Below are 26,155 nucleotides of genomic sequence, written 5' to 3'. Positions count from 1 at the left end.
TAGTTGGTTTGCGATTGCACAAGCATGTGTACAGTCATGTTCTGAAGTGTAACCAAGGTGCTTAGGGACACAAGATTCAGGTGATGAACTATTCCTGAACTAAGCGAAAGTGACCGTAATGACAGTGATGACAATGAAGAATATTCTCCTGGACTCTGTGACAGAAATCACAGTACCTGAAGGTGTAACATTAGATACCACACCTTCCAGAAATACTAGAGGACTTTAAGGTATGTGCAAAATTTTTGTTTCCATACCTTGTTTAGTTTAGAACTTATTGTGATAATAATTTGTTGTTGTTTGCTGTGCCGCTAGCAGCTGGAATAGCTGAGCCAGCCATTTAAATAGTCCGCTCAGATGATGGGCATTAATGTGTTAATGAATGGGAAAATTAACTCTTAATGCTTTTTGTCTTCCATGTACACGTTATTGAAATCCCTCTGTTTCAGATACAAGCGAACCAATGAGTGTAGGATATTCCTTATCCACTTTGCCCCATATCATTGTCATTATAATCCGATTGACATGATGTGGGCTAAAGTGAACCGTGAAGTGGCAGAGTTAATCAGTATATTTTGACTTGCGGACGTGCAACGATTCATATACAAAGCTCTTGATAGAGTTAATAATAATAATAATAATAATAATAATAATAATAATAATAATAATAATATTGCTTTTACATCCTATTAACTCATTCCCTGGTTTTCGGAGACACGAAGGTGCCAGAATTCTGTGCCGCAGGAGGTCATTTTTACATGCCAGTAAATCTACTGACATGGGTCTGATGTATTTGAGCACCTTCAAATAGCACCGAACTGAGTCAGGATTGAACCTGTCAGCTTGGGCTCAGAAAGCCAGCCCCTCAACCATCTGAATCATTCAGCCCAGCTTGATGGAATTATGACCAAGGAGTTGGACGCGCATGAGGCACATGCTGAGAAACTGCAGGAAGAGAAAGAGGATTTTCACAGAGAACCAGGGACTGCACAATTCAGGAATTTGTAATAAATCTTAGGGTCAGTTATTGTGAATGACAGGAATGTTGAGGATGAAAGTGAGGAGGAAGAACTACCAGTTCCACCGTAGGGGGGTTTCGACTTTTCAGTCGATAAGGTAATTTTTTTCTTTTTCTTTCAGTAAACATAGCGTACTGCTAATATTACTAATAGTGTTAATATGGGTTGACCCAATAAAACGAGAACTGGCTCCGTTGAATTTATTTACTAATTATTTTACCTTATAAAGATGCCACTGTAAATCTTGTTCAGAATGGTATGCGGTCTAGATTAAATCTTATCAAATAATAACACAGTCTTGCATGGGTTGAGTATGCGTTCACAACTAGCATTGAAAGACATCTTTCAGCAGTTATTGCTGTATACCTATCTTACATAGTAATTATAACCATTTGTGTACTTCGTTGTAAGCATGGATAATCGTAGGATTAAGGCTTTATCACATACATGCATTTCAATTCAGAGTGCATTTTGTTTAAGGAGAACTTAGTGTGTGCATTGCGAGCGTAGAAGTGTTGAATATCTCTTGTCACCAGTCTGTTAAGCTGGCAACAGCGCTCAGTAGAAAGCACGCTACTGATAGTCAGTGTTCAGAGTTGTTTTGTGTTTGGTATAGTTGACAGTTAGTAATGAATGAAATATAAAGCTCATGTAGGTCTTAACCTTTCATCAAAGCAGCAGTTGAAAATGATGTCCATTATTCTTGATAAATGTTGCATCACTGTAAGCAATTCTGAAGCTCTTGTATTTCAGTCTCTGAAATGTCATGTATCATTCATCTTATTTCATTCTCCAGGGCTTCAGGAGTATGTGGATTATTCTTGTATACTTTCTGTTATAAAGTTCACCAAATTAAAAGTCTCACATACTTAAATTGAGGGGTGGAGGGACAGGGGTGTTAGTCCACAACTAATTATTCGCTGTTCTAGTGCATACATTGACTGATCTCTGAATTTCCTGACCATCTTGATTATGTAATGTGCCAATGGCATTGCAGTGCCTTGGAAACAACATAGAAATTTGCGAACGGTTCTGTCGTACGATTTTTTTCCTTAGGAGAAATGCCCCACTGAGAAGTATCGTTGTCAATACTATACATCACCATACTGATAGCTAACACAAAGTCTAGGAATGTAACATTAATAACTCTTATAATGTGTGCTCAACAAGAACTTCCCCTTGTAAACTGATCATTCATTCTATATGCTTACTGATAACCATTCTCGCTGCGCTCCCTGATCACATATTCTATACTGCCACTCGGGAACAAAGCAAGTGTATTCCCAGCCCATCTAAAGCGCCGGTAACTTGGCTACTTCTCTCTGTATTATTATATTTGTTCATACATTCTCCCTCTCTCCATTTTCTAACTCCAAGTTCCTGGGTGTGGTGTACAAGCGCTCGCCATCTCTTCCTGTCATCATACATCTTCCCATCTGAGACTCCTCCTAGTTATGCAAAGTGTGTGGTATTGATACATTTTCCTATTTGTATTGTACAGTGGTTCTGTTAACACTGAATTCCAATTGAAATTAAAGCAACATTGTAGTGCGCATAGACCTTTGTCTTGGAGAGTCTATTTTTATTACAGTCTACAACCTGTGGTACTCCAGCAGCAGGTGTCTGTTGAGAGCCTAGCAGAGTCACTACCGGACATGCAGCCTGCTGCTCCAGAGGTTGTTTTGCCTGTTGATACTGTACAGCCTATAGTTGATAGCCCACAGACACCAAAACTGGATCACGGACCAGAGGCTGGGGATAGGATTGAAGTTAAAGATGGACATTACTTCCTCAAGGTGAGTGACTAATTCCTCTGTAGGTAAGCATCACACAGGTGAGAGAAAATGAACTATTGTCTACTCCTCAGTTTAATTCTCCAAATGTATATGCATAATTTACTTGTATGTGAACGATCAGTAAAAAACGAGAAGAAACCTCAAGACCTCGGACTCTCTCGTATATAACAATTAGTTTTTGATTATGAATGTCTTGTAATCAGTGTGCATATTGATCATCAGTAGCCAAGTTTAATGGGTACAGTCCTCAGTTCATCAATAAAGAAATCAATACAACCAAAAGATGCTAGCTTTCCACCTTAGCCAGAGAAACAATAGACAATTAAACTTATTCCTCATTTATGTCCAATAATCCAAATTTATATCAAATTACTCAAGTTTTAAAAAGTATAACCAACAAATAGCCTTTAAAATAAATATTTTTTTTTTACAGGACACGCACCATCAAAGTGACAAATTTTCTCACTCAGGTGTCTATAAATTACAATGCCAAAACTGTAGGTAAAACAGGCTGTAGTTTCCGAATAAGGTACATGGAGCATGTTAATGCCATTAAGTACAATCGGTTTTCTGCAGTAGCACAACATATATCAGAATCTAAGCATAGCTTTACATCTATTGACCAAGATTTAAGCATTTTAAAAATTGAGAAGAAAGGTCCAATGCTCAACATCTTGGAAAACCTTTACATTCATATTGATAAATACTTTAATCCTAATTTCAATATTATTAATGAGATTAATTAGAAATACAATATTATTTTTAATATAATAATTCCTATATATAAAAACAAAAAGAAATATATCAACCCTTCAACTTACATACCCTCATTCCTCTGTCCCTTTCCTGCCCCTCCTAACTCACTTCCAGTTAAGCCATGTCACTGATCTCTTTGAACGATGAGTTTTCATGTTGGTCTTTGCATGTTCACACACTAGCATAGAAGCACCAGGGGATGAGTCTTACACTGTACAATAATCTTATTTTTTGTTGTTTCCATTCTAATTTTCCCAGTTCTCTCAATCTTTCACTTTTCTTTTTCCAGACATTCACTGTATATAGAATGGACGATCGCTCCACCTTGATCGGAAGGTCACTTACTCATTATTCAGATTGTGAATGTCCCCTTTGAACATCACAGTAAATTGCTAGTAATACGCCTGAGCTACCAAACATAATTTGTGAATCAACACATCCACCACTTATATGTCAAACACCTAATATCAACACCAATGCAAGGCTTAAAAACATACTAAAAGACATTGTAATATCTACATGGTTCATGTTTGTGGGTAACTGTAGTCACGTCCTAGTTCGTGAACCATGGGCAATGGCTGAGTGGCCTAGTAAGTAGTCCTGAGAGTCGGGATACCAGTTGCTATGGAATGGGAGTGGGCATCTCGGACATATTCCGAGTCGCTGCCCTCCTTGTGCTCAGGCGGCTAGGACTATACAATTCACCAGTGATCCATAACCTGTTAGAGGAGAGATCCTCACTTGGACTATGTGCAAGTAGGATAGCTTCCTGCTTCGTGAATTTACCGAGCTCAGAACATTTTAAGCAAGCCTCGGACCTATGGGAGTAAGGAAGTCCCACTCCCATTTGACAGGTGAGGGACTCCTTGGAAACAACTTGGCGAACAAAATGAAATTCGATGGGAGCTATCAATATTAATGGGGCTTATGGAAGAAAGAAGGTAGAACTGGCTGAGTCAGCAAAGAGGATGCATTGGGATGTGCTAGGAGTAAGTGATATTCGGGTAAGGGGAGATAACGAGGAAGACATAGGAGATTATAAAGTGTACTTGACGGGTGTTAGAAAGGGAAGGGCAGAGTCTGGGATAGGGCTCTTTATCAGGAATACCATTGCACGCAACATAGTTTCTGTTAGGCAAGTAAATGAGTGAATGATGTGGGTAGATTTGTCAGTTTGAGGAATTAGGACTAGAATTGTCTCCGTGTATTCACCATGTGAGGGTGCAGATGAGGATGAAGTTGACAAGTTTTATGAAGCATTGAGTGACATCATGGTCAGGGTCAACAGTAAGGACAGAATAGTGCTAATGGGCGATTTCAGTGCGAGAGTTGGGAATAGAACTGAAGGATATGAAAGGGTGATTGGTAAATGTGGGGAAGATATAGAAGCTAATGGGAATGGGAAGCGTTTGCTGGACTTCTGTGCTAGTATGGGTTTAGCTGTTACGAATACATTCTTCATGCATAAGGCTATTCACCGCTACACATGGGAGGCTAAGGGTACCAGATCCATAATAGACTATATCTTAACAGACTTCGAATTCAGGAAATCCGTTAGGAATGTACGAGTTTTTCGCGGATTTTTCGATGATACATACCACTATCTGATATGTAGTGAACTAAGTATCTCTAGGCCTAGGGTAGAGAAAGTGAAATATGTCTGCAAACGAATAAGGGTAGAAAATCTCCAGGGCAAGGAAATCAGACAGAAGTACATGGATATGATTAGTGAGAAGTTTTGAACAGTAGACAGTAAGCAGGTTCAGGATATAGAAACTGAATGGGTGGCATACAGGGATGCTGTAGTAGAAACAGCAAGGGAATGCCTAGGAACAACTGTGTGTAAAGATGGGAAAAGGCGAACCTCTTGGTGGAATGATGAAGTGAGAGCAGCCTGTAAACGTAAAAAGAAGGCTTATCAGATGAAAGAAACAGAGCGAAACAAATAGTTGTTGAATCCAAAAAGAAGTCATGGGAAGATTTTGGTAATAACCTGAAAAGACTAGGTCAAGCAGCAGGGAAACCTTTCTGGACAGTAATAAAGAATCTTAGGAAGGGAGGGAAAAAGGAAATGAACAGTGTTTTGAGTAATTCAGGTGAACTCATAGCAGATCCTAGGGAATCACTGGAGAGGTGGAGGGAATATTTTGAACATCTTCTCAATGGTGGTGTTCCAAACAGCCAAGCTCATGGGGAGGAGGAAAATGATGTTGGTGAAAGTATGCTTGAGGAAGTGGAAAGGATAGTAAATAAACTCCATTGTCATAAGGCAGCAGGAATAGATGAAATTAGACCTGAAATGGTGAAGTATAAGGGGAAGGCAGGGATGAAATGGCTTCATAGAGTAGTAAAATTAGCGTGAAGTGTTGGTAAGGTACCTTCAGATTGGACATAAGCAGTAATTGCACCTATCTATAAGCAAGGGAACAGGAAGGATTGCAACAACTATTGAGGTATCTCATTGATTAGTATACCAGGCAAAGTATTCACTGGCATCTTGGAAGGGAGGGTGCGATCAGTGGTTGAGAGGAGGTTGGATGAAAACCAGTGTGGTTTCAGACCACAGAGAGGTTGTCAGGATCAGATTTTCAGTATGCGCCAGGTAATTGAAAAATGCTACGAGAGGAATAGGAAGTTGTGTTTATGTTTCGTAGATCTAGAGAAAGCATATGACAGGATACCGAGGGAAAAGATGTTCGCCATACCGGGGGACTATGGAATTAAATGTAGATTATTAAAATCAATCAAAGGCATTTATGTTGACAATTGGGCTTCAGTGAGAATTGATGGTAGAATGAGTTCTTGGTTCAGGGTACTTACAGGGGTTAGACAAGGCTGTAATCTTTCACCTTTGCTGTTCGTAGTTTACATGGATCATGTGCTGAAAGGTATAAAATGGCAGGGAGGGATTCAGTTAGGTGGTAATGTAGTGGGCAGTTTGACCTATGCTAACGATTTGGTCTTAATGGCAGACAGTGCCGAAAGCCTGCAGTCTAATATCTTGGAACTTGAAAATAGGTGCAATGAGTATGGTATGAAAATAAGCCTCTCGAAGACTAATTGATGTCAGTAGGTAAGAAATTCAACAGAATCGAATGTCAGATTGGTGATAAAAGGCTAGAACAGGTCGATAATTTCAAGTATTTGGGTTGCGTGTTCTCCCAAGATGGTAATATAGTAAGTGAGATTGAATCAAGGTGTAGTAAAGCTAATGCAGTGAGCTCGCAGTTGCGGTCAGCAGTATTCTGTAAGAAGGAAGTCAGCTCTGAGACAAAACTATCTTTACATCGGTCTGTTTTCGGACCAACTTTGCTTTACGGGAGCAAAAGCTGGGTGGACTCAGGATATCGTATTCATAAGTTAGAAGTAACAGACTTGAAAGTAGCAAGAATGATTGCTGGTACAAACGGGTGGGAACAATGGCAGGAGGGTACTCGGAATGAGGAGATAAAGGCTAATTTAGGAATGAACTCGATGGATGAAGCTGTACGCATAAAGTGGCTTCGGTGGTGGGTCATGTGAGGTGAATGGAGGAGGATAGATTACCTAGGAGAATAATGGACTCTGCTATGGAGGGTAGGAGAAGTAGAGGTAGACCAAGATGACGGTGGTTAGACTCGATATCTAACGATTTACAGATAAGAGGTATAGAACTAAATGAGGCCACAACACTAGTTGCAAATCAAGGATTGTGGCGACGTTTAGTAATTTCACAGAGGCTTGCAGACTGAACGCTGAAAGTCATAACAGTCTATAATGATAATCTATCGTATGTATGTATGTATGTATGTATGTATGTATGTATGTATGTATGTATGTATGTAATATCTACATAATACTGGAAGATGCTTTTTAATGTGTTTTAATTTTCTTTTTTAAATGTGATTGTGTTTTCATTCTAATATACTGTTCGACTTCAAGACTTTATGTAGCATGCTAAATAGTTTATTATGTCACCTATTCAATACATGGAGATAGATAGATAGATAGATAGATAAAGCCTTTATTTTCTGTGGCGAAGTTAGGGCTCTTGGCCCTTTCTTACACTTGAATTGAATAGGTATTGAATAGGTGTCATAATAAACTATTTAGCATCCTACATATAGTATCTTCAATATGGATCAATAATGATATTTATCACTTTCAAGACTTTATTCCTAATGAGGATAAGTTACCCATTTAAATCCACATGTACATGTAAACAACTACAAGTCAAATATGACTCCCATATGCTCATAAGTGTATTATATAAACAAGACTAAGACATGCCAATTTCAGTGTATTATTGATGACTGTATTGCATGTAACTTTTTTTCTTTCCCCCCCCCCCCCAATCTTGTGGTTAAGGCTGAAGATGACCTAAATAACAGGGTCGAAACCAGTCCCAACATTTAATGAAGATAATTAGACTTTATTTAACTGGTATTGAATAGGTGGACCTTCTTTCTCCCTCTTTGTTATGGCGGGATTCCACTCAGGCAACATTTGGGCGACATGGAGCATGCGACAGTGAAGCATGCTGCAGTCGACTTTCAATTGAAGAAACACGGCACGACATGTAGCGTGTGGCTGTGTGGCATGAGACATGTTGCCGTCTGTCGAACATTCTCTGGTGCCGCATGCCTCAAAAATATGCTTGTTGAACAGTGTCGCCCGGGATCCGACAGTATATGGATCGGTGCTACAATTTCCGTGCAACAAGATGAAGTGGGCTATTGAAAACACCGTGAATTTAATTGGGGATTATCACAATGCTCCGAAATTGCAGAATGTAACATTGAGTGATTATAAAAACAGTAGAAAAGAAAGCATATGTTAAAACGGCCCCCAGAAAAATATGACTGCAGTGTCCACGAACTGAAGAAAATTTAAAAAATGCGTTCAGCTTTCCACCGAGAGCATAAAAAAATTCAGGAAATGAAAACTGGTGTTGCTTCTCCATTGAGAAGAAATCTGTGGTTCGTGTATAATCTACTTATCTTTCTTCTTGACATCGATGCTCCAAACGTAAGGTTACGATGAGGAACGTGAGGTGAATTGATTTTATGCGACTGTTTTTCTCTAATAAATTTTTGTAAATAAAATTGTGATTTATTCAATGCCCACCGGGCTGAGTGGCTCAGACGGTTGAGGCGCTGGTCTTCTGGCCCCAACTTGGCAGGTTCGATCCTGGCTCAGTCCGGTGGTATTTGAAGGTGCTCAAATACATCAGCCTCGTGTCGGTGGCACTTACAGGAATTCCTGCAGGCCTAAATTGCAGCACTTCGGAGTCTTCGAAAACCGTAAAAGTTGATAGTGGGATCTAAAGCCATTATTATTATTATTATTATTATTATTATTATTATTATTATTATTATTATTATTATTATTATTATTATTATTCAGTTCCTGGTTTTATCCTTATTAGTACTGGCAATAGTTTGCACTAGAAATAAATAAATTAGAGATAACTATTAAAATCGAATTTGACATCATAGTACTAACAACAACAACAGTAATAAACTTGGCAGGTTCGATTCTAACTCAATCCGGTGGTATTTGAAGGTGTTCTAGTAGACTTACGTCAGCCTCGTGTCAGTAGATTTACTAGTACGTAAAATAACGCCTGCTGCACTAAATTCCGGCACCTCAGTGACTCAGAAAACCGTAAAAGTAGTTAGTGGGACTTGAAGCCAATAACATTATTGTACAATAATAATAATAATAATAATAATAATAATAATAATAATAATAATAACAAACAATGAATAATAATAGTAATAATAAATTCTACATATCAGTATATTATGGCATTTCCATGCCTATGGATTTCTCTTAAACACGTCGTTTAATAGCATAACAACGAATGGTTCTCTTTTCTACACTGTTAACACACAACCATTAATCTACTTTTTATTCGGATATTCTTCGCCGCTACTCTAATTACGCAGTCTTCCAACACTGTTTCATCATAGTCTTTTTCTTCCTCACTGTGTCTACTTACTGCCGGCCCCGTGGTGTAGGGGTACCGTGCCTGCCTCTTACCCGGAGGCCCTGGGCTCGATTCCTGGCCAGGTCAGGGATTTGTACTTGGGCCTGAGGGCTGGTTCGAGGTCCACTCAGCCTATGTGATTATAATTGAGGAGCTATCTGACGGTGAGATAGCGGCCCCGGTCTAGAAATCCAAGAATAACGACCAAGAGGATTTGTCGTGCTGACCACATGACACCTCGTAATCTGCAGGCCTTTGGGCTGAGCAGCGGTCGCTTGGTAGGCCAAGGGCCTTCAAGGGCTGTAGTGCCATGTTATTTTTGTCTACTTATTGTCATAGTTGCCACGAGTTATCTTTCATTATCCTAGTATAACTGTATTAGAAATGTGAACTATAAGGGGGTAAAATAAACAAAATAGGGTTAGAATATTCTGCTTAAAACTAATACATTTTAATTTTTGAAAGTATCATTAAATTCCAGTGAACAAGAAGTTTCTAAATCTTCCCGTACCTCTAGGCATACAGATTCTGTAATGGTACACGACCTTCATCTGACAAAGTACTCCAAAAATCATCACTAATGGCTTTCGCCTTTTGAGAATTTCGACGTGGTTTGTTTGCCAAGGGCTCCATGCCTTTTCAGCTTGGATCACTCCGCGCCATGCACATTTCCGGGATGATTCGTGAGATGATAGGTTGAGAAATTCAAAACAAGGAAGTATAGCTGTCACCAGCCGGTCAAAGTCGAGTGAGGAACTGTTGTCTTGGTTGCCTTGATGGAATAACGTTTGTAGTTGGCGACAAGTTTCCACAAGTGACGCATGCTACGCCCGGCAACACATGTAGCATACCGCATCTTTTGTGCCCGACTGACAACAAACCGCATGTTGCCAGCCGCATGCTCCATGTCGTCCAAATGTTGCCTCAGTGGAATCTCGCCTTTAGTGATCATTTGTCAATACGGACCACAATGGAATTTATTTCGTATGAACAATAACAATGTAACGTGCAAACACAGGAATATATTATGAGATCAGCTATTTAAGACATGGAAAACCTTACTGTACAATGGAAGAGGGTTATCACATTTCTTTGATAGACCAGAATCAAATTTGTAGATTTTCACTAAGAAAGGACTTTCCTTTTCATATTGAGTGAATGCTATAAAGATGATCAGTAATCAGTGTCCCTGGCAGGAGTCAAGAAGTCTTTTGCTGTCATTGTAACGTGCATGAAACCCTCCCTCTTGTTCTTGGCTTCTGTCATAAATGGGATCTTCATAGGAAAAACCAACTTTGCAGGGTCAGGAGTACTATTGCTGAGTGTCTGAAGAAATGTAGATTTGAAGTGTATGAAGAAATAGCGTGTTAGCCTGTTTGTCATCTGAAGGCTCTACTCAAGATGTATAAATAATAGCTGTCATTTGAAAGCAGAACACTGGCTTAACAATCAACCCAGCAATAAGATTTGAAAGAGACGGCTCACAAGGCAAATGGGTTGATGATGGAAGGACTGTATGAATCTTGCTTCAGATGTCTGAAAGAGAAATATAAAATGGAAAGATGGGAAGTTATAGGACTGTTGTTTGGTGCTTGTGGAACAGTTCCAAAATTTACAATCAGTTTTTTCAAATGGTTTCATATAAATTCATCTACAGTGCAAGAAATAGCACTAAGAGTGTTAAAGGACCCTCTGTATATTGTACTCCACCACATGTACAGCTTCACTTAAAAATAACATAAAGCAATTCTTCTGCAGCCTAGCTGCTGCTTATTTATAATTTTTTTTAACTGTATAATTGTTTTATTTTTATGTAGCGCACTCGAGAAAATAATTATGCGCCTACACAAACTAATAATAATACGAAAATAAGAAAATGATAATAATTGACACTTAATAATATGAATAGGGAAAATAGTAAAATATCAAAAGTAGTGGCGGTTACACATCTAAGCTTGGAAATACGACGGTAGACTTATAAATGTGCAAAATCAAACCATATGCAAGGGAACAATTTACAGGCCTAATAAACGACAGCTAAATACAGGAGTGTAGAATGTGAAAGGGCCCTGTGGAGGTTCATGAGAAGGTATGACGTTATGAGGAAGAAAAGGTTCAAAAGAATCACCCTCTAGTTCAATTATATTAAAATTAACAAACGATACAGATCCACTATGTAAACCAAAATAAAGACATAATCTGGATTCTTAACTATTCGCCTCACATTTAAATACCATAGGAGTTCACTAAGAAATCACTTTTTTTTAAATTTTGCTTTACGTCGCACTGACACAGGTAGGTCTTATGGCGATGATGGGATAGGAAAGGCCTAGGAGTTGGAAGGAATCGGCCATGGCCTTAATTAAGGTACAGCCCCAGCATTTGCCTGGTGTGAAAATGGGAAACCACGGAAAACCATCTTCAGGGCTGCCGATAGTGGGATTCGAACCTACTATCTCGCGGATGCAATCTCACAGCCGCACGCCTCTACGTGCACGGCCAACTCGCCTGGTAAAATCACATTTAAATACCACTCTACGGCCGTCGTCATCACACTATTATTTAGAATATCATACAAAACCAACCAGTAAATATTCCTTTCTGAAAATTTGCATGCATGATAACGAAGTAATAAACTTACCAATGCCGCTATTTTAGTATGTCTGCTGGGTGTGGTACACCTCAAAACATTCTTCTAAGTGAAGAGTTACGCCACACTTTTTGCACTGCCAGCAACTTTCGCTTCTTTTACCCCGGCTGTAGCACACAACACACCTTCTTGTGACTTTTGATTTCTTCTCTGTAGGGAGAATACGCATGGGAAATTGGGCCCATGATTTAGCTTGTAATCTGGTTGGGGTGGTGCTCGCTGAAGGTCGACCTCGAACCCAGTACTCCGGTAACTGAACAGTCTCTAGTAGTTGCTGTGCAATGCTAGTTCGGAAGTCCGTGTAGGTCGTCTTTCTGCTAGCAGCAATCTTGTGATACACAGTGAAGGAATTGAAAATGCCCATATCTAGGAGGTAAAAGAATATTTTCCTATATCCTTTCACTGTGCGTCACATGACGGGAAACAGAGCTGTAACCTGATCCTGAAGGTCAACACCACCCATCCCCTTCTGGTATTCAAGGCCACACTTGGGCTTTATCACTTTTTCTCTCGGGGTTTGTCCTCTCTTTCGTCTGAGTTTGCCTGTCTCTGTCATGTCAGCTGATTTGTGTTTAGTGTTGAGAAAGCAAACATCCTTGTTATCTTTCCACTTCACACACAACATACTGTTGGCAGCCCACATCTCATACTCCCCACGTTTTAGTTTCGTCTTACCGATATCGCGAGGCAAGTCTTTTCGGTTCTGTGTAACACTTCCAATTACATTCATCTGCTTGTCGTGTAGCCTTTTGAAGGAATCTGGGGAAGAATACCAATTATCTAAAAACAATGTATGTCCTCGGCCTAACAAGGGTTCACACATGTTGAGAACAACGTTTGTACTTGCTGGCAGACTTGGATCCGTTACATCATCACCTACATAAATTTTGAAAGACAGACAGTAGCCAGAACTTGATTCACAAATTTTGTAATTTTTTATTCCAAACCTAGAATGTTTAGACCTGTTACATTGGACATACGAAAGGCGGCCTCTGAATTTCATTAGACTTTCATCTAGAGCAATGTCTTGTGAAGGTAAATATAATTCTGAAAATTTTTGGAGCAGAAATGTTGTATGATAGGCCTAATCTTTCTTAGTTTGTCATTACTATTGACTTGTTCATTGTCAACAAAATGTAAAAATCGTGAAATTATAATAAATCTTCCCCTGCTCTTGCTTTCACGAAAAATAGGAGTGTTTATACACCTGTTTTTACTCCAGTATAACTGTATTCTTGACTTGCGCACTTGTGGCATTAGTATAACTAACGCAAAATGTGCCCTAATTTCGTCGGGTGTAGTCTCAAACCATTTGTCATCGTCTTTCAACTTTTTTCTGTCAGGATTGCTCAACTGTTTTGCTGCATATGAATTTGTCTCGACAGATATTTTGTCAAACAAAGGGTCCATGTATTCACAAAAAACTGAGAGTTCAGATAGTGGCTGCATATCATACTTTTTCAATAAGTTTTCACTAACCCCACTGTATTCACTAAACTTATGTACAACAGGTTTATTGTCACTTTTTGTCCAGTTCCAGTCAGTCAAGTTAGTCTGTGCCGAGGTACGAGCTCGCTTCGAAAGACTCGGCACACTGTCGTTATTTGCATCACTTTCCGTGTCATCAGAACTATTATACGCATCGCTAGTAGTCGAACTAAGGACTTCAGGGTCTATTTCGTCGTCACAAACATCACTGCCTTCAATATCACTCCCTAAAAGACTATCTATTAGCTTCCGTATTCCTTCTTCATCAACACCAGCACATCTGCTTGACGCCATGATGGCAACTGACAAGAGTGAATTTTATTGGAAAAAGATTCTCTTATCTCATGTTCCGGAAGTGTGAGAGAACCTGGTGAAAGGGAAAAAACCAAAGCCACATGTGTAAACTTCAGCTCAGAATGCATACAAGTGGTGTCTGTGGGTTAGTGACTGAACTAAATGGATTGATGTACAGCTGTGCATCGCCGTGAGCAGAGCCCGTCATTTGATTCATATGCCACGAATAACCATGACGAGCTAGGGTCGTCACATGATGCGATTGGGTTAAGTAACTTTGAAAACACAAGGTTTGTCATCATAAGATTATGCAGAATTACAAAGTGTTGTCGATAACAAAATACAGTTGACTGTCTGTCATAACAGTCCTTCAAAGAATTGAAATTATAGATAACAGGAATCTAGGGCAAACTCAGACATGTTGAATTTAAATCATTTAAAGTTACATTAAACATGAAAACACCGAAACACAAAAGGAATTAAATAAAATCAACCCAATAGGAAAACATAGAATTAACACTTACCAAGGGAAGGCTGGAGTCCCCCGAGGGGAACCGTCAGGCGCGAGCGCTCACGAGGACGGTCAGGTGGTAAAAGACACGGCCCAATCGCACAATGCACGCGAAGCGGCGGAAGGCCAGAAATGGACAAATCACAATCAACCAATGGGACGTAAATCCACTAGATTCACAGGTTTTTTTTTTTTTTTCACCAATTGGAAAGGCCGTTATTTTGGCCAATCCCAAGAAGTTCTAGAAAGTTACCCTCTCCCAGGTGAACTACGATCATTTTGTTGAAGCTGTCATAGCTATTTTTTGTAAGCACATTCCTAGGGACTGCAGAACAGCCTACATTTTAGGTTTGGGTAAAGACCCTAAGGTGCTTTTGGATGAATTGGAAAAACGTTTTGAAAAAGCTCTTTCCTCTGAAGAAACAATCTAGACTGGTGAAGATCTGATGCGTGCGATAGAAACCTCCAGAAGAGAAAAATTGTGCAGTCTAGTGTCTCGGCTGGATATGAAGCAGAACAGCCATAAGGCTTTGTTGGTACCCTCTCAGTATAGCAGAATTGGAGTTTGGCATCCAGGCAATTAAGAATAATAAAGATGCTGGATTTGACCTGCAAACAGAATGGGTAAAAATGTTTGTTCCTTGTATAAAAAAATGGATTATAAATCTAATGAATGCTTATATCGTGAGACAGCAGATACCAAACATATGGTGCAAAGCAAAAGTTGTAGCGCTACAGAAACTTGGAAAATATCCTACATACCCAAGAAACTTCTGACCATTGTCACTTGTTTGCCATCTTCTACGAAGTACTCAAGAGATTGATTCTCAATCAAATATTGTATTCTGTCCACCACACTCTCATCAATGAACAGTTTGGTTTCCAACCAGAAAGATCATGCTGGGCCAAATACTCAACCTAATACACTACATCGAAGACTGCTATAAAACAGGGCAGATCGCAGGTGTAACATTCATTGGCCTTGTTGCAGCCTATGATACTATGAACCACAGGAAGCTGGGCCAATGACCTTAGATGTTAGGCCCCTTTGAACGACAAGCATCATTATCAAGAAGCTGATTAGAAAATTATACACCATTGCAAAAGATTACCACTTATACTCTGAATATTATAGCTTTTAAATTTACGTTTTGGCCGATTTTGGCTCTATCTGGTGGTTGTGTGCGGAAACACAGACATCCAGCCAATCCCAAGCTGCCATTCACATTGATTTATATCGCTTGAGCGCTGTCTCAAAACCTAATTGCCAACATGGTTAAGCTATCTTGCTCTGCATATATGATATTCGGTATGGCTTAACATCTTTCACACTTTCTTGAATAATTTGTGTTTTTCATATTGTTATGTCTATCATTATCTCTCTAGTATAGTTCATTATAGCGTAGTGTACACATTAGCATAGTGTAAATTAGTAAAACAGCCTGTAGGTTTTCATAGATTTAATAGTTCAGTGTAGCTGTGGTATTATTTACATCTGTGTGTTGATTAGTGCATAGTTCATCTTTATGTATCATGTCTCATTTTAGTTTGGGAAAGATAAGCGACAAGAATTTGATTCTGAGATTAGGAGTGTGTTCTCTCTGTAAGTCATAACCTCCTTGCTGAACCAGTCATTAGCTCAGAGTAATTTGTTTTCTCTCTTATTCTTAATAATGTATCTCATTTTAGTGTTGAATGTTGTTAGTAAATGCATACAGCATCTTGGAAATTTTTATGAATTTATTTTCATTTGTGATTCATTAGTACTTCTGAGTTTGGTTTTACATTTTACAAGGGCTGTGTGCCATGGTCGTATTGCATCAGCAGTTCTCGTAGCAGTAGAGCACTGGGTACATAGGTAAGGCAATGCTTATGTGTTTTGTGAACTGTCAATTTAGAAGTAAAGCCATGCAGAGGATATACGCTACATGTTTAAAAGTATCCAGACACCCCCAAAAACATACGTTTTTCACCTTGGGAGGATTGTGCTGCCACCTGCTGCCAGGTACTCCATAGCAGCAACCTCAGTAGTCATTAGACATTGTGAGAGAGAAGAATGGGGCGCTCCGTGGAACTCATGGACTTGGAACATGGTCCGGTGATTGGGTGTCACTTGTGTCAGAAGTCTATACACGAGATTTCCACACTCCCAAACATCCCTAGGTCCACTGTTTCTGATGTGATAGTGAAATGGAAACATGAAGGGGCACGTATAGCATGAAAGCGTACAGGCAGACCTCATCTGTTGACTGACGGAGACCGCTGACAGTTGAAGAGGGTCGTAAAGTGTAGTAGGCAGGCATCTAACCAGACCATCACACAGGAATTCCAAACTGCATCAGGATCCACTCCAAGTACTATGACAGTTCGGCGGGAGGTGAGAAAACTTGGATTTCATAGTTGCCCATAAGCCACGCATCACGCAGGTCAATGCCAAACGACGTCTCGCTTGGTGTAAGGAGCGTAAACATTGGACAATTGAACAGTGGAAAAACGTTGTGTGGAGTGACAAATCACGGTACACAATATGACGATCTGATGGCAGGGTATGGGTATGGCGAATGTTCTGTGAACGTCATCTGCCAGCGTGTGTAGTGCCGACAGTAAAATTCGGAGGCGATAGTGTTATGGTGTGGTCGTGCTTTTCATGGAGGTGGCTTGCCCCCCTTGTTTCGCGTGGCACTGTTACAGCACAGGCCTACATAGATGTTTTAAGCACCTTCTACCGAGCTTGATAGCTGCATTCGTTTAAGTGCGGCCAGTATCCAGTAATCGGGAGATAGTGGGTTCGAGCCCCACTGTTGGCAGCCCTGAAGATGGTTTTCCGTGGTTCCCCATTTTCACACCAGGCAAATGCCGGGGTAATATATAATAATAATAATAATAATAATAATAATAATAATAAGCACCTTCTTGCTTCCCACTGTTGAAGAGCACTTTGGGGATGGTGATTGCATCTTTCAACACAATCGAGCACCTGTTCATAATGCGCGGCCTGTGGTGGAGTGGTTACACAACAATAACATCCCTGTCATGGACTGGCCTGCACTTGGGATGTTTTGGAATGCCGACTTCGTGCCAGGCCTCGCCGACCGACATTACTACCTCTCCTCAGTGCAGCGCTCCGTGAAGAATGGGCTGCCATTTTCCCAAGCAACCTTCCAGCATCTGATTAAACGTATACCTGCAAGAGTGGAAGCTATCATCAAGGCTAAGGGTGGGCCAACACCATATTGAATTCCAGCACTACCGATGGAGGGCGCCACGAACTTGTACGTCATGTTCAGCTAGGTGTCTGGATACTTTTGATCACATAGTGTAAATTTTTGCCGCTGAGTTTCAGTATATCCGCTATATATATATGTTTTACTAGTTGCTTCACGTTACACCGACACAGACATGTCTTACGGTGCCAATGGCATAGGGAAGGGCTAGGAGTGGGAAGGAAGCGGCCATGGCCTTAATTAAGGTACAGCCTCACCATTTTCCTGGTGTGAAAAAATGGGAAACAATGGCAAACCATCTTCAGGGCTGCCGACAGTGGGGTTCAAACCTAATATCTTTCGAATGAAAGCTCACAGCTGCGCGCCTCTAACCACACCGCTAACTAGCTTGGTGCTGAGCATAATGCAGCTCATCCCGTGGTTACTACAGAACAGACGGTTCTTTGCCGCATTAGACAATAGGAGGAGCTGTTGGAAAACTCAGAAAATTGCCTCCCTCCTCAAGGCAGCGTACTGACTCCGTTATTGTATGACATCTATGTAAACGACTAGCCAATCAGTTAGAAAGGAACTTGTTATGAGGACTTGATGATATAGCTGTCTGTTATGATACAAACCATCTGAATCCTAACCCTGGAAGAGCTCAAGTCTGTACTTTCCCCTTGAGAAACAGGGATGCGTGGAGAAAGCTGAGCATAACCTGGAAACATCTGTCATATTGTGATACTCCGTAATATCGAGGAGTAAAACTTGACTGCACCTTCTCATTCAAAACCCACTGTGATGACAAAACTTAAAGTATGTGGCTGGATCATCCATCGTCTGGAAACTTACTGATACTACATGGATGGCACAGCCAAGCATTCTCTGCACATCTGCTCTTGCTTTGTGTTTCTCCGCTGTTGAATATTCTGCACCAGTCTGGCAAAATTCTACTCGCGTGAAACAAGTTGATATTGCTCTAAATAAAATGGGGCCGGGCTGAGTGGCTCAGACAGTTGAGACGCTGGCGTTCTGACCCCAACTTGGCAGGTTTGATCCTGGCTCAGTCCAGTGGTATTTGAAGGTGCACAAATATGTCAGCCTCCTGTCAGTAGATTTACTGGCATATAAAAGAACTCCTGCAGGACTAAATTCTGGCACATCGGTGTCCCCAAAAACTGCAGTGGGACGTAAAGCAAATAACATTATTATTATTATTATTATTATTATTATTATTATTATTATTATTATTATTATTATTATTATTATTATTATTAATGAAATGGGGTGTGATGTAATAGGCTGCCTGAGACCAACCCATCAAAAAACCTTACAACCAAGGTCAGGAAAGAGCTTTCTGCAAACTACACAGTCAATTCCATTGTTGCCTGGAGTCCGCCGAGTAGAACTGTGTCACAATTCTGTACATGGAGAAACGTCAAGAGGAATCTTTTGTTGGTTATAAACATACACATAAAATAAACAACATATATATCATCCCTGGAAAGGCAAAGAGTATCCTAATCGGCAAAATATTAATTTTGCAGGAGTCGAATAATTACAGTTTAGGCAGTTTCTGTTTTTATTCTACTCCAGAAATGAAGTTTTCACCTTATTGTCATATTAAATTATGTATTTATTCAGTTGTAGCAAAAAGGAATTTATTTTATTTAAAGTTATGAATGTTGCTTAAGGTTGTTTGCCGTTCGTTGTAGGTTGCATTGTTTAAAAAAGTGGTCCTCTTCCGATAGCGTTTGTAGTGCTTATGATATTTTGGAAGGGTTGGTTTGAGGGAATGTAAGGCATGAGAATAATAAGAAATTTTCTTAAATGATTTTATTAAAAAAAAAAAAAAAAAAAAAAAAAAAAAAAAAAAAGGAAAATTGACTTAATACACTACAGTAAGAAGCCGGCCCCGTGGTGTTGGGGTAGCGTGCCTGCCTCTTACCCGGAGGCCCTGGGTTCGATTCCTGGCCAGGTCAGGGATTTTTACCTGAACCTGAGGGCTGGTTCGAGGTCCGCTCAGCCTACATGATTAGAATTGAGAAGCTATGTGATGGTGAGATAGCGGCCCTGGTCTAGAAAGCCAAGAATAACTGCCGAGAGGATTCGTCTTGCTTATCTCATGACACCTTGTAATCTGCAGGCCTTCGGGCTGAGCAACGGTCACTTGGTAGGCCAAGGCCCTTCTGGGGCTGTAGTGCCGTGGGGTTTAGGGTTACACTACAGTAAGAGAATCAAAGTGGAAATTACAATGATTACAGTACAATATTTACTCAGCACCCTGTGTTGTGTGTCGCCTGCCGATCTCCTCGTTCGATATAACCCATCATTTGTCAGAAGTACACTCAGTTTCCACAGCAACTCACTCACAAATTTATTAACAAGATAACTACTGTCATGTCATGGCGTGTGGCCTCCAGAGAGGCCTGGTTCAGATCTTTCAAGTTGACTCCGTATAGGCAACCTCGATTAAAATCCTTTGATTATTTCTAATCTTCTTCCAGTTGAAGCCCAGCTCTATTACAATACTTCTCAAACTGATGCATCCTCCTTGGAAACCAATCCTCTCTCCTGACACAGGTAGCATTTTAGATATTGATGGAGTTGTTTTCTGAAGAATGCTAAATTCATAGTTTGTGCGCCTAAATCTTAAAAATCTGTTACATGCTTTTCCCATTTCCGTGTTTCTCCTGGTGTACCAAATGAAGTTTCTTCAGTTTTGCGCTGTCTCTGTTCTACTCTTTTTTTTTACCACTTGTTTAAAGTCACACTAACACACTGAAGCTTTTTGGCAACGGAGGGATGGGAAAGGGCTAGGATTGGGAAGGTAGTGGCTGTGGCCTTAATTAAGATCACAACCACGGAAAACAATCTTCAGGGTTGCCAACGGTGGGATTTGAACTCGGCATCTCCCGAATACAAGCTCAAAGCCGCGTGACTATAACCACATGGCCAACTTGCATGGTTAAAATTCTCTTGACTGTCCTCTGCAACACTTTTGTTGCATCTGCTATTTTTTGTTGTACTTTCAACAACTCCCTTCTGTACTGTTTTTGTATTTTATTTTTTTTGTCCTCAGCTTTCTTATTCATAAAAGTATGAAGATTGAACAATCTCTCGTGTTTGTCCTCTTGGTGTTGCAAACTTCAGTTTAGAATTTTCAGCAGCATAATTCACTTCGTGCATGAACAGGAGGAATATGTAATGACAATGGAACCGATTTGTTTAGCTACTGACTGTACTTGCTCAGTCAAGTCTGGCGCAAGAAGCAGCAGCAGCAGCCCCTTCTCTTCTCTTCCTGCCCCTCTTCTTCATTTCACTGGTATACCAACTGTCAATCAACATGCGATAGGTCCGCCAGCAGGCTTTGCCTTATGTTTCAAGTTCCAAATTGATTTGAGGCAGTTATAAAATGTGTATGACAGCAATGACCAACAAACAATGAACTGACGCATCTCACGTTTCCTCCAGAATGAAAACTTGTCTCTTACGATAATCTGTATGCAGATTACAAGATTCTAACTCGGGTACTTAAGATGTAATGACAGGTGCTTATGATAACCTGGTGTTCTGTATATTAATGATGGTGGTTACAATAATTCCTTTTTTTGCGTTGTTTTTACCCTCTTGATTCATTTGAAGCTCACGATATTTTACCAGCATGTACAGTGGAGTCTGATTGATGTATAAACATCATAACCTACATTTTGACAAAAATGTTGCTTTACGATACATTACCTTTCCAGGGACGATACATAACGATTGAATAGACTTAGGACTGGTGTGTCTCACTGCAAAAGCAGTCGTAAAAGGTGGGGCTTTACAACAGCAGATGACTTTAAAAAGTTTTTAAGTGCCAAGCATACAAAAATTAAAATAGCTAGAAATTTATTTACTTAGCTAATTAAAAAAGGAATTAATGATTCTACATGCTCTACTCCTTCTCCTGTGTAGTACACTTCAGTTTAGCAATTGTGGACCTTGCATATTTGTTGGTTTCTTGTTTGACGTTCTTTATCATGTCCTTACTAAAATTGATTGGTGTATTTATTCATGTCTGTTTACATCATTCAAAATTGAAAAGAAGCACCCTTTAAAGCAATACTTGTAAAGATATAAATATGTGTAGTATATATATATCATTATATACACCAAGCATAAACAAGCTAATAATATTCACATCTTTATCAAAAAGTATGGAATAAATAGCTTTAAAAAAATTTAAAAAAGAGAATCCCACACATGGCACTACAGACATGAAGAACCTGGGCCTACCAAGCAACCACTTTTCATCCCGAAGGCCTGCAGATTATGAGGTGACACATGGTAAGTGGAACGAATCCTCTAGGCCATTATTCTTGGTTTTGTTAACAAGGGTCGCCATCTCACTGTCAGGTAGCTCCTCACTTGTAATCACATAGACTGAGTAGACTTTGTACCAACCCTCAAGTTCAGGTAAAAATCTCTGACCTGGCTGGGAATCGAACGCGGAGCTTCCTGGTGAGAGGCAGGCATGCTACCTGAAAACCGTTGGACTGGCATAAATATGTCAAGCACAAATATATTTGCCTTCATAACATCTTCTGTATTAAAATCCTTGTTTTATTGCCTTTCTTACCCTGTATAAAGCATTAAAAAATTGATTTGCCGTGTTCACCAGCAGCCTGACTCTCTCTTGACAGACGGAGAAAAGAAAATCTTCTGACATACGTAACATTTCCATACACAGCCCTTCTGTAATAGAGGATGTAACAGAAATACAGGGCTGCGTTTCTGAAACAGATTCCTCGTGCAGGAAAGAAAAATAAGTCAATATGGACCCAAAAATGCTTAATTTCTGAGTTAACAGTGTTTTTAGTATGAATTTAGCATCTGTTATACGTTCATTGGCTGGATCTCTATCCAAGACTGATGTATTATAATGTGTATCTGTCTTGGCTGAACTGAACGACACCACTTCAGCTCCCTGGGAGTGAATTTTGCCTGTCTGACAGTAAAAGCTGTGTGTGAGTAATGCTGGCACTTGTTCAGAAGTTAAGGTTACGAACTGAGACCTGTATACAGAGGATAGACATTTTGAATATTAAATTTAAAGAACAAACTATATAATAATTCCAGGAAATTACAATATTTGAATACAATGAGGTGTAGATAACCCAGAAATCAGGCATTTCTGGACCCTAGTTTATATAACCTATTTTTATTCTCCACATGTAAGTAATACACTCTTGACATTTTGCTCTCTTTTTTACACCTTGTGTACTGTTACCTACAATGGATTGTTTTTGTAAGCAGAGTAGACAGACATTATAGCATTTTACAATGACCCCTTGTTCTGATCTTTTCACCCTCTTCTGGCAATAACGTACATCATACAAATACTATGGTATGTATAATGTCTTTGTTTTAGGTGCTTAAGCATGAAACAGATAGACTCGAATCACTGGTGGCAGGTGCTGAGGAAGAACTTGGAAGTGGAGAAAACCTACCTGAGGAAGCTCTGGGAAAGCTGCGAGCCGCTTCTGGACAGGCACGTCTCTTAATGAAACAGAAATTACAGCAGTTTGAAGGCCTTTGTCATAAGAACATCGTAAGTAGAATATGGAATTTATCATCCTCAATGACCATATAGAACGGCTAATGAATTATGCATGAGCTCTCTTCTTCTGCCTGTCATATGTTATTTTTCTTGCATAAAGAGGGAAAAAAGTGAAATTAACTTCTATCACGGTTTCATGGTTCTATGACTTTCTGTATTTCTCCAATTTTTCTTTAACTGCTTCAGAGTAGTTATCTCTTGGAACCAAATCATCTTGCTTCAATTTTGATTTCATTAACCATTTGTTTAAACCATTCAAAGGAAAACTTGTAAATGTATGACTGTAGTAGAAAACGTGCAGTTTGGATTCTGAATAGCTCTGTCATATTAGCTCACAGTATCAAATCGCAGATTCACCCTCTGCAATAACTCTCTTGTTATTAGTACAATCAGACCTGGAATTTGTTTCCCAGTGATCTTGGGGACACCATATCTGAATCGGTATTTCAAAAGAAATGTTACCGATAATAGCCTACTTGGACGGATTAAGTTGAATGTAAATACATGCATTCTGTTTCCTTGTTTTGTTATTTCATTCTATATGTTGCTAAGTTTTATACTAAATTTATTTTTATCGACAAATGCGGAAAACTTTCTTCATTCTGATTTTTTCCCCTCCCTCTCTTTGTAATATATTTCTATAATTAAGTACATTTAATTATACAGTGTATTCCCAAACGTGTGGGAAGTAATAGAGGGTGGAACACCCCAAAAGAACCCAAGAAATTATATTGAACATATACCGTGCAGTTGACCATTTACTAGCTACACCCATTTTATTTATAAGGTGGAATGTGGTGATAGTTTGTATTTAGGGTTAAGTTTGGAGTCAGGCATGCCGTTGAAACATTTGCAGTACTTTGGCAGCATATAGAACAAGGTTGGCATTGAATACTTGCAAATGCCTGGAGTGTTTGAATGTGTCTGACAGTCAGTGAGGTGGAGTGTTATGATGTGAATTCAGGTGCCTGGTGGACATTTTAAGGACATCTTGTATTAGAATGCAGTATCTCTGCTGGTACACTAACATGGCAATGGCTAGAATCTATAATTTTGACCATATTGGTCACTGTTGGTCCGTATTGACTGTTACCAACCAATATGTTTTTTCTTTGGATCCGCCTTGTCAATACTTATCAAGTACAATGTTTATTTATTGTCTATATCAACACGAGTACATGTTTCGAGAACATAAATTTTCAGATCATAATTTAAATAACTTAGCATTTCTGAACCTATTAAAATACCGTAATATCATTCCTATCTGCTTAAAATAACTAAGAACTATGACCTTGGAATTCTAATTATAACGTCCTTAATGTGTCTAAATATCTTCCAATTAATATTGTAAACATAAAAATTGCATGTGAATTATTGGACGGTTAGTCAGTATTTGCGTGTGTATATGATGTGTTAAAACTGCATTCGCCTTCAGCTTTACAACTACCACATCACTTGTCTCTTCATACACTTCCAAGTCCTTGTCCATGAAGTGTTAAAAGGAGGAATAATATGCCCTTTGTTTACACTGATGTTTGACAAAGTGTGGTAGTGAACTAATGGTAGGAAAATGATTAAGCCTGCCAAGGATGATGTAGATTCATTCTTATCTGTAAGAAAGAGAGAATGATCTAAATTGCACGAAAATAAGAACATTGTGAAAACAGATTGAAGTTTATTGAGCTGACAATTCTTGAACTGTATTGAATGTTATTCTAGAAGTATTGATTGATGCATTCATATTTATCCAAAAGCATAGAAGTGTATATATTTAGCTTAGCACGCGGAACCCTTCTTATTTAAGGAAACCGATACGGTGAAAAACAATGCTATGTTATAGATTTTAATATTTTGCCTCAGGAGGGAATATAAGATAGGTTTTTAGACAGTGACATGAAATAGTCATTTTAATATTTTTTTATTTGACATTTTATGATTAGGTCTATGTATTGTAATTTTAAGCATCTCCTTGGAGATTTTTCCTTTGTTTTTTTTTTTCCTTTCTATTATCGCTGAAGAAGAGAAATGAACATTTTTCTCTAAAGATGTACATTGATGAAATAAATTAAATTAGTAATAACCATATTAATTGTGGAAATCAATTGTATTTACTGGCAGACCCTTATTAGCCTGTTTTTTCACAGGTTGTTAAATCTTTTCTATATTTGTAACTATGATTCTTATTGTGCATACGTTCGCACAGAGCTAAGAGGTCACAACCCTACTACTTTCAAGTTACCTGCAATACATTGATAACCACAGCTGATCTACATTCATAGTCCTAGATAAACAATGGGTCAACAACAAGCCTTATTTTAATTAGCAACAACTACATACTAAAGAACAAGTGTATAGTGTTACTTGAGTGGATCCATTTATTAGCTTACGATCTTTGAAGATGTATTTGCTGTATGTCAATTGTTTAAGTAATAGTTGAACATGTAATTCATTTTGTCATAATCAAGTCATTGGATTTTGGTAAATACCATATTTTCTCATGTAATTAACACACTTTTTTGACGAAAAATACAGGTGATAACTTCGGATGCATAAATTATTCAAGGAATTCTGATATTTAAAAATTATTTACAATTCATTTACATGCCATGTTAGTATACACACAATTGGTTCAACACATTTGCGGTTATCGTCATTTGGCATAAAAGCTCAGCGTGAGACTTTTTCTTAAAAGTCAAACAAGGTACATCAGCTAAGTTGGACACATGGGTTTGAAGTGCCGATACTGGAAAATATTCTTTCCGTTATGAACTGACAGTACGACCTGAAGTGAAAAACATGAACTAATAAAACTACAATTCATGTAAGTACATAATAATGACATACCAGCAAAAAAAGAAAACT

The 26,155-nt window shown here is 39.1% G+C and overlaps 1 protein-coding gene across 4 annotated transcripts in view; it reads left to right on the top strand.

Moving 5' to 3' along the window:
• The window catches only part of LOC136874084 (platelet binding protein GspB), a 636,502-nt gene that overhangs the window by 496,187 nt on the left and 114,160 nt on the right, over nucleotides 1-26,155 (top strand). For all 4 annotated transcript variants that reach the window (XM_067147621.2, XM_068227653.1, XM_067147622.2 and 1 more), the window contains exons 10-11: nucleotides 2,611-2,815; nucleotides 23,105-23,284. In XM_067147621.2, the coding sequence (XP_067003722.2) occupies nucleotides 2,611-2,815; nucleotides 23,105-23,284 (385 nt within the window). The remainder of the gene's footprint in view (nucleotides 1-2,610; nucleotides 2,816-23,104; nucleotides 23,285-26,155) is intronic.

This window comes from Anabrus simplex, chromosome 5 (genome assembly GCF_040414725.1).
Source record: "Anabrus simplex isolate iqAnaSimp1 chromosome 5, ASM4041472v1, whole genome shotgun sequence".
Classification (NCBI taxonomy): Eukaryota; Metazoa; Arthropoda; class Insecta; order Orthoptera; family Tettigoniidae; genus Anabrus; species Anabrus simplex.
Note: the sequence above shows the minus strand (reverse complement) of the source record. Positions and strands in the feature narration are given on the sequence as shown.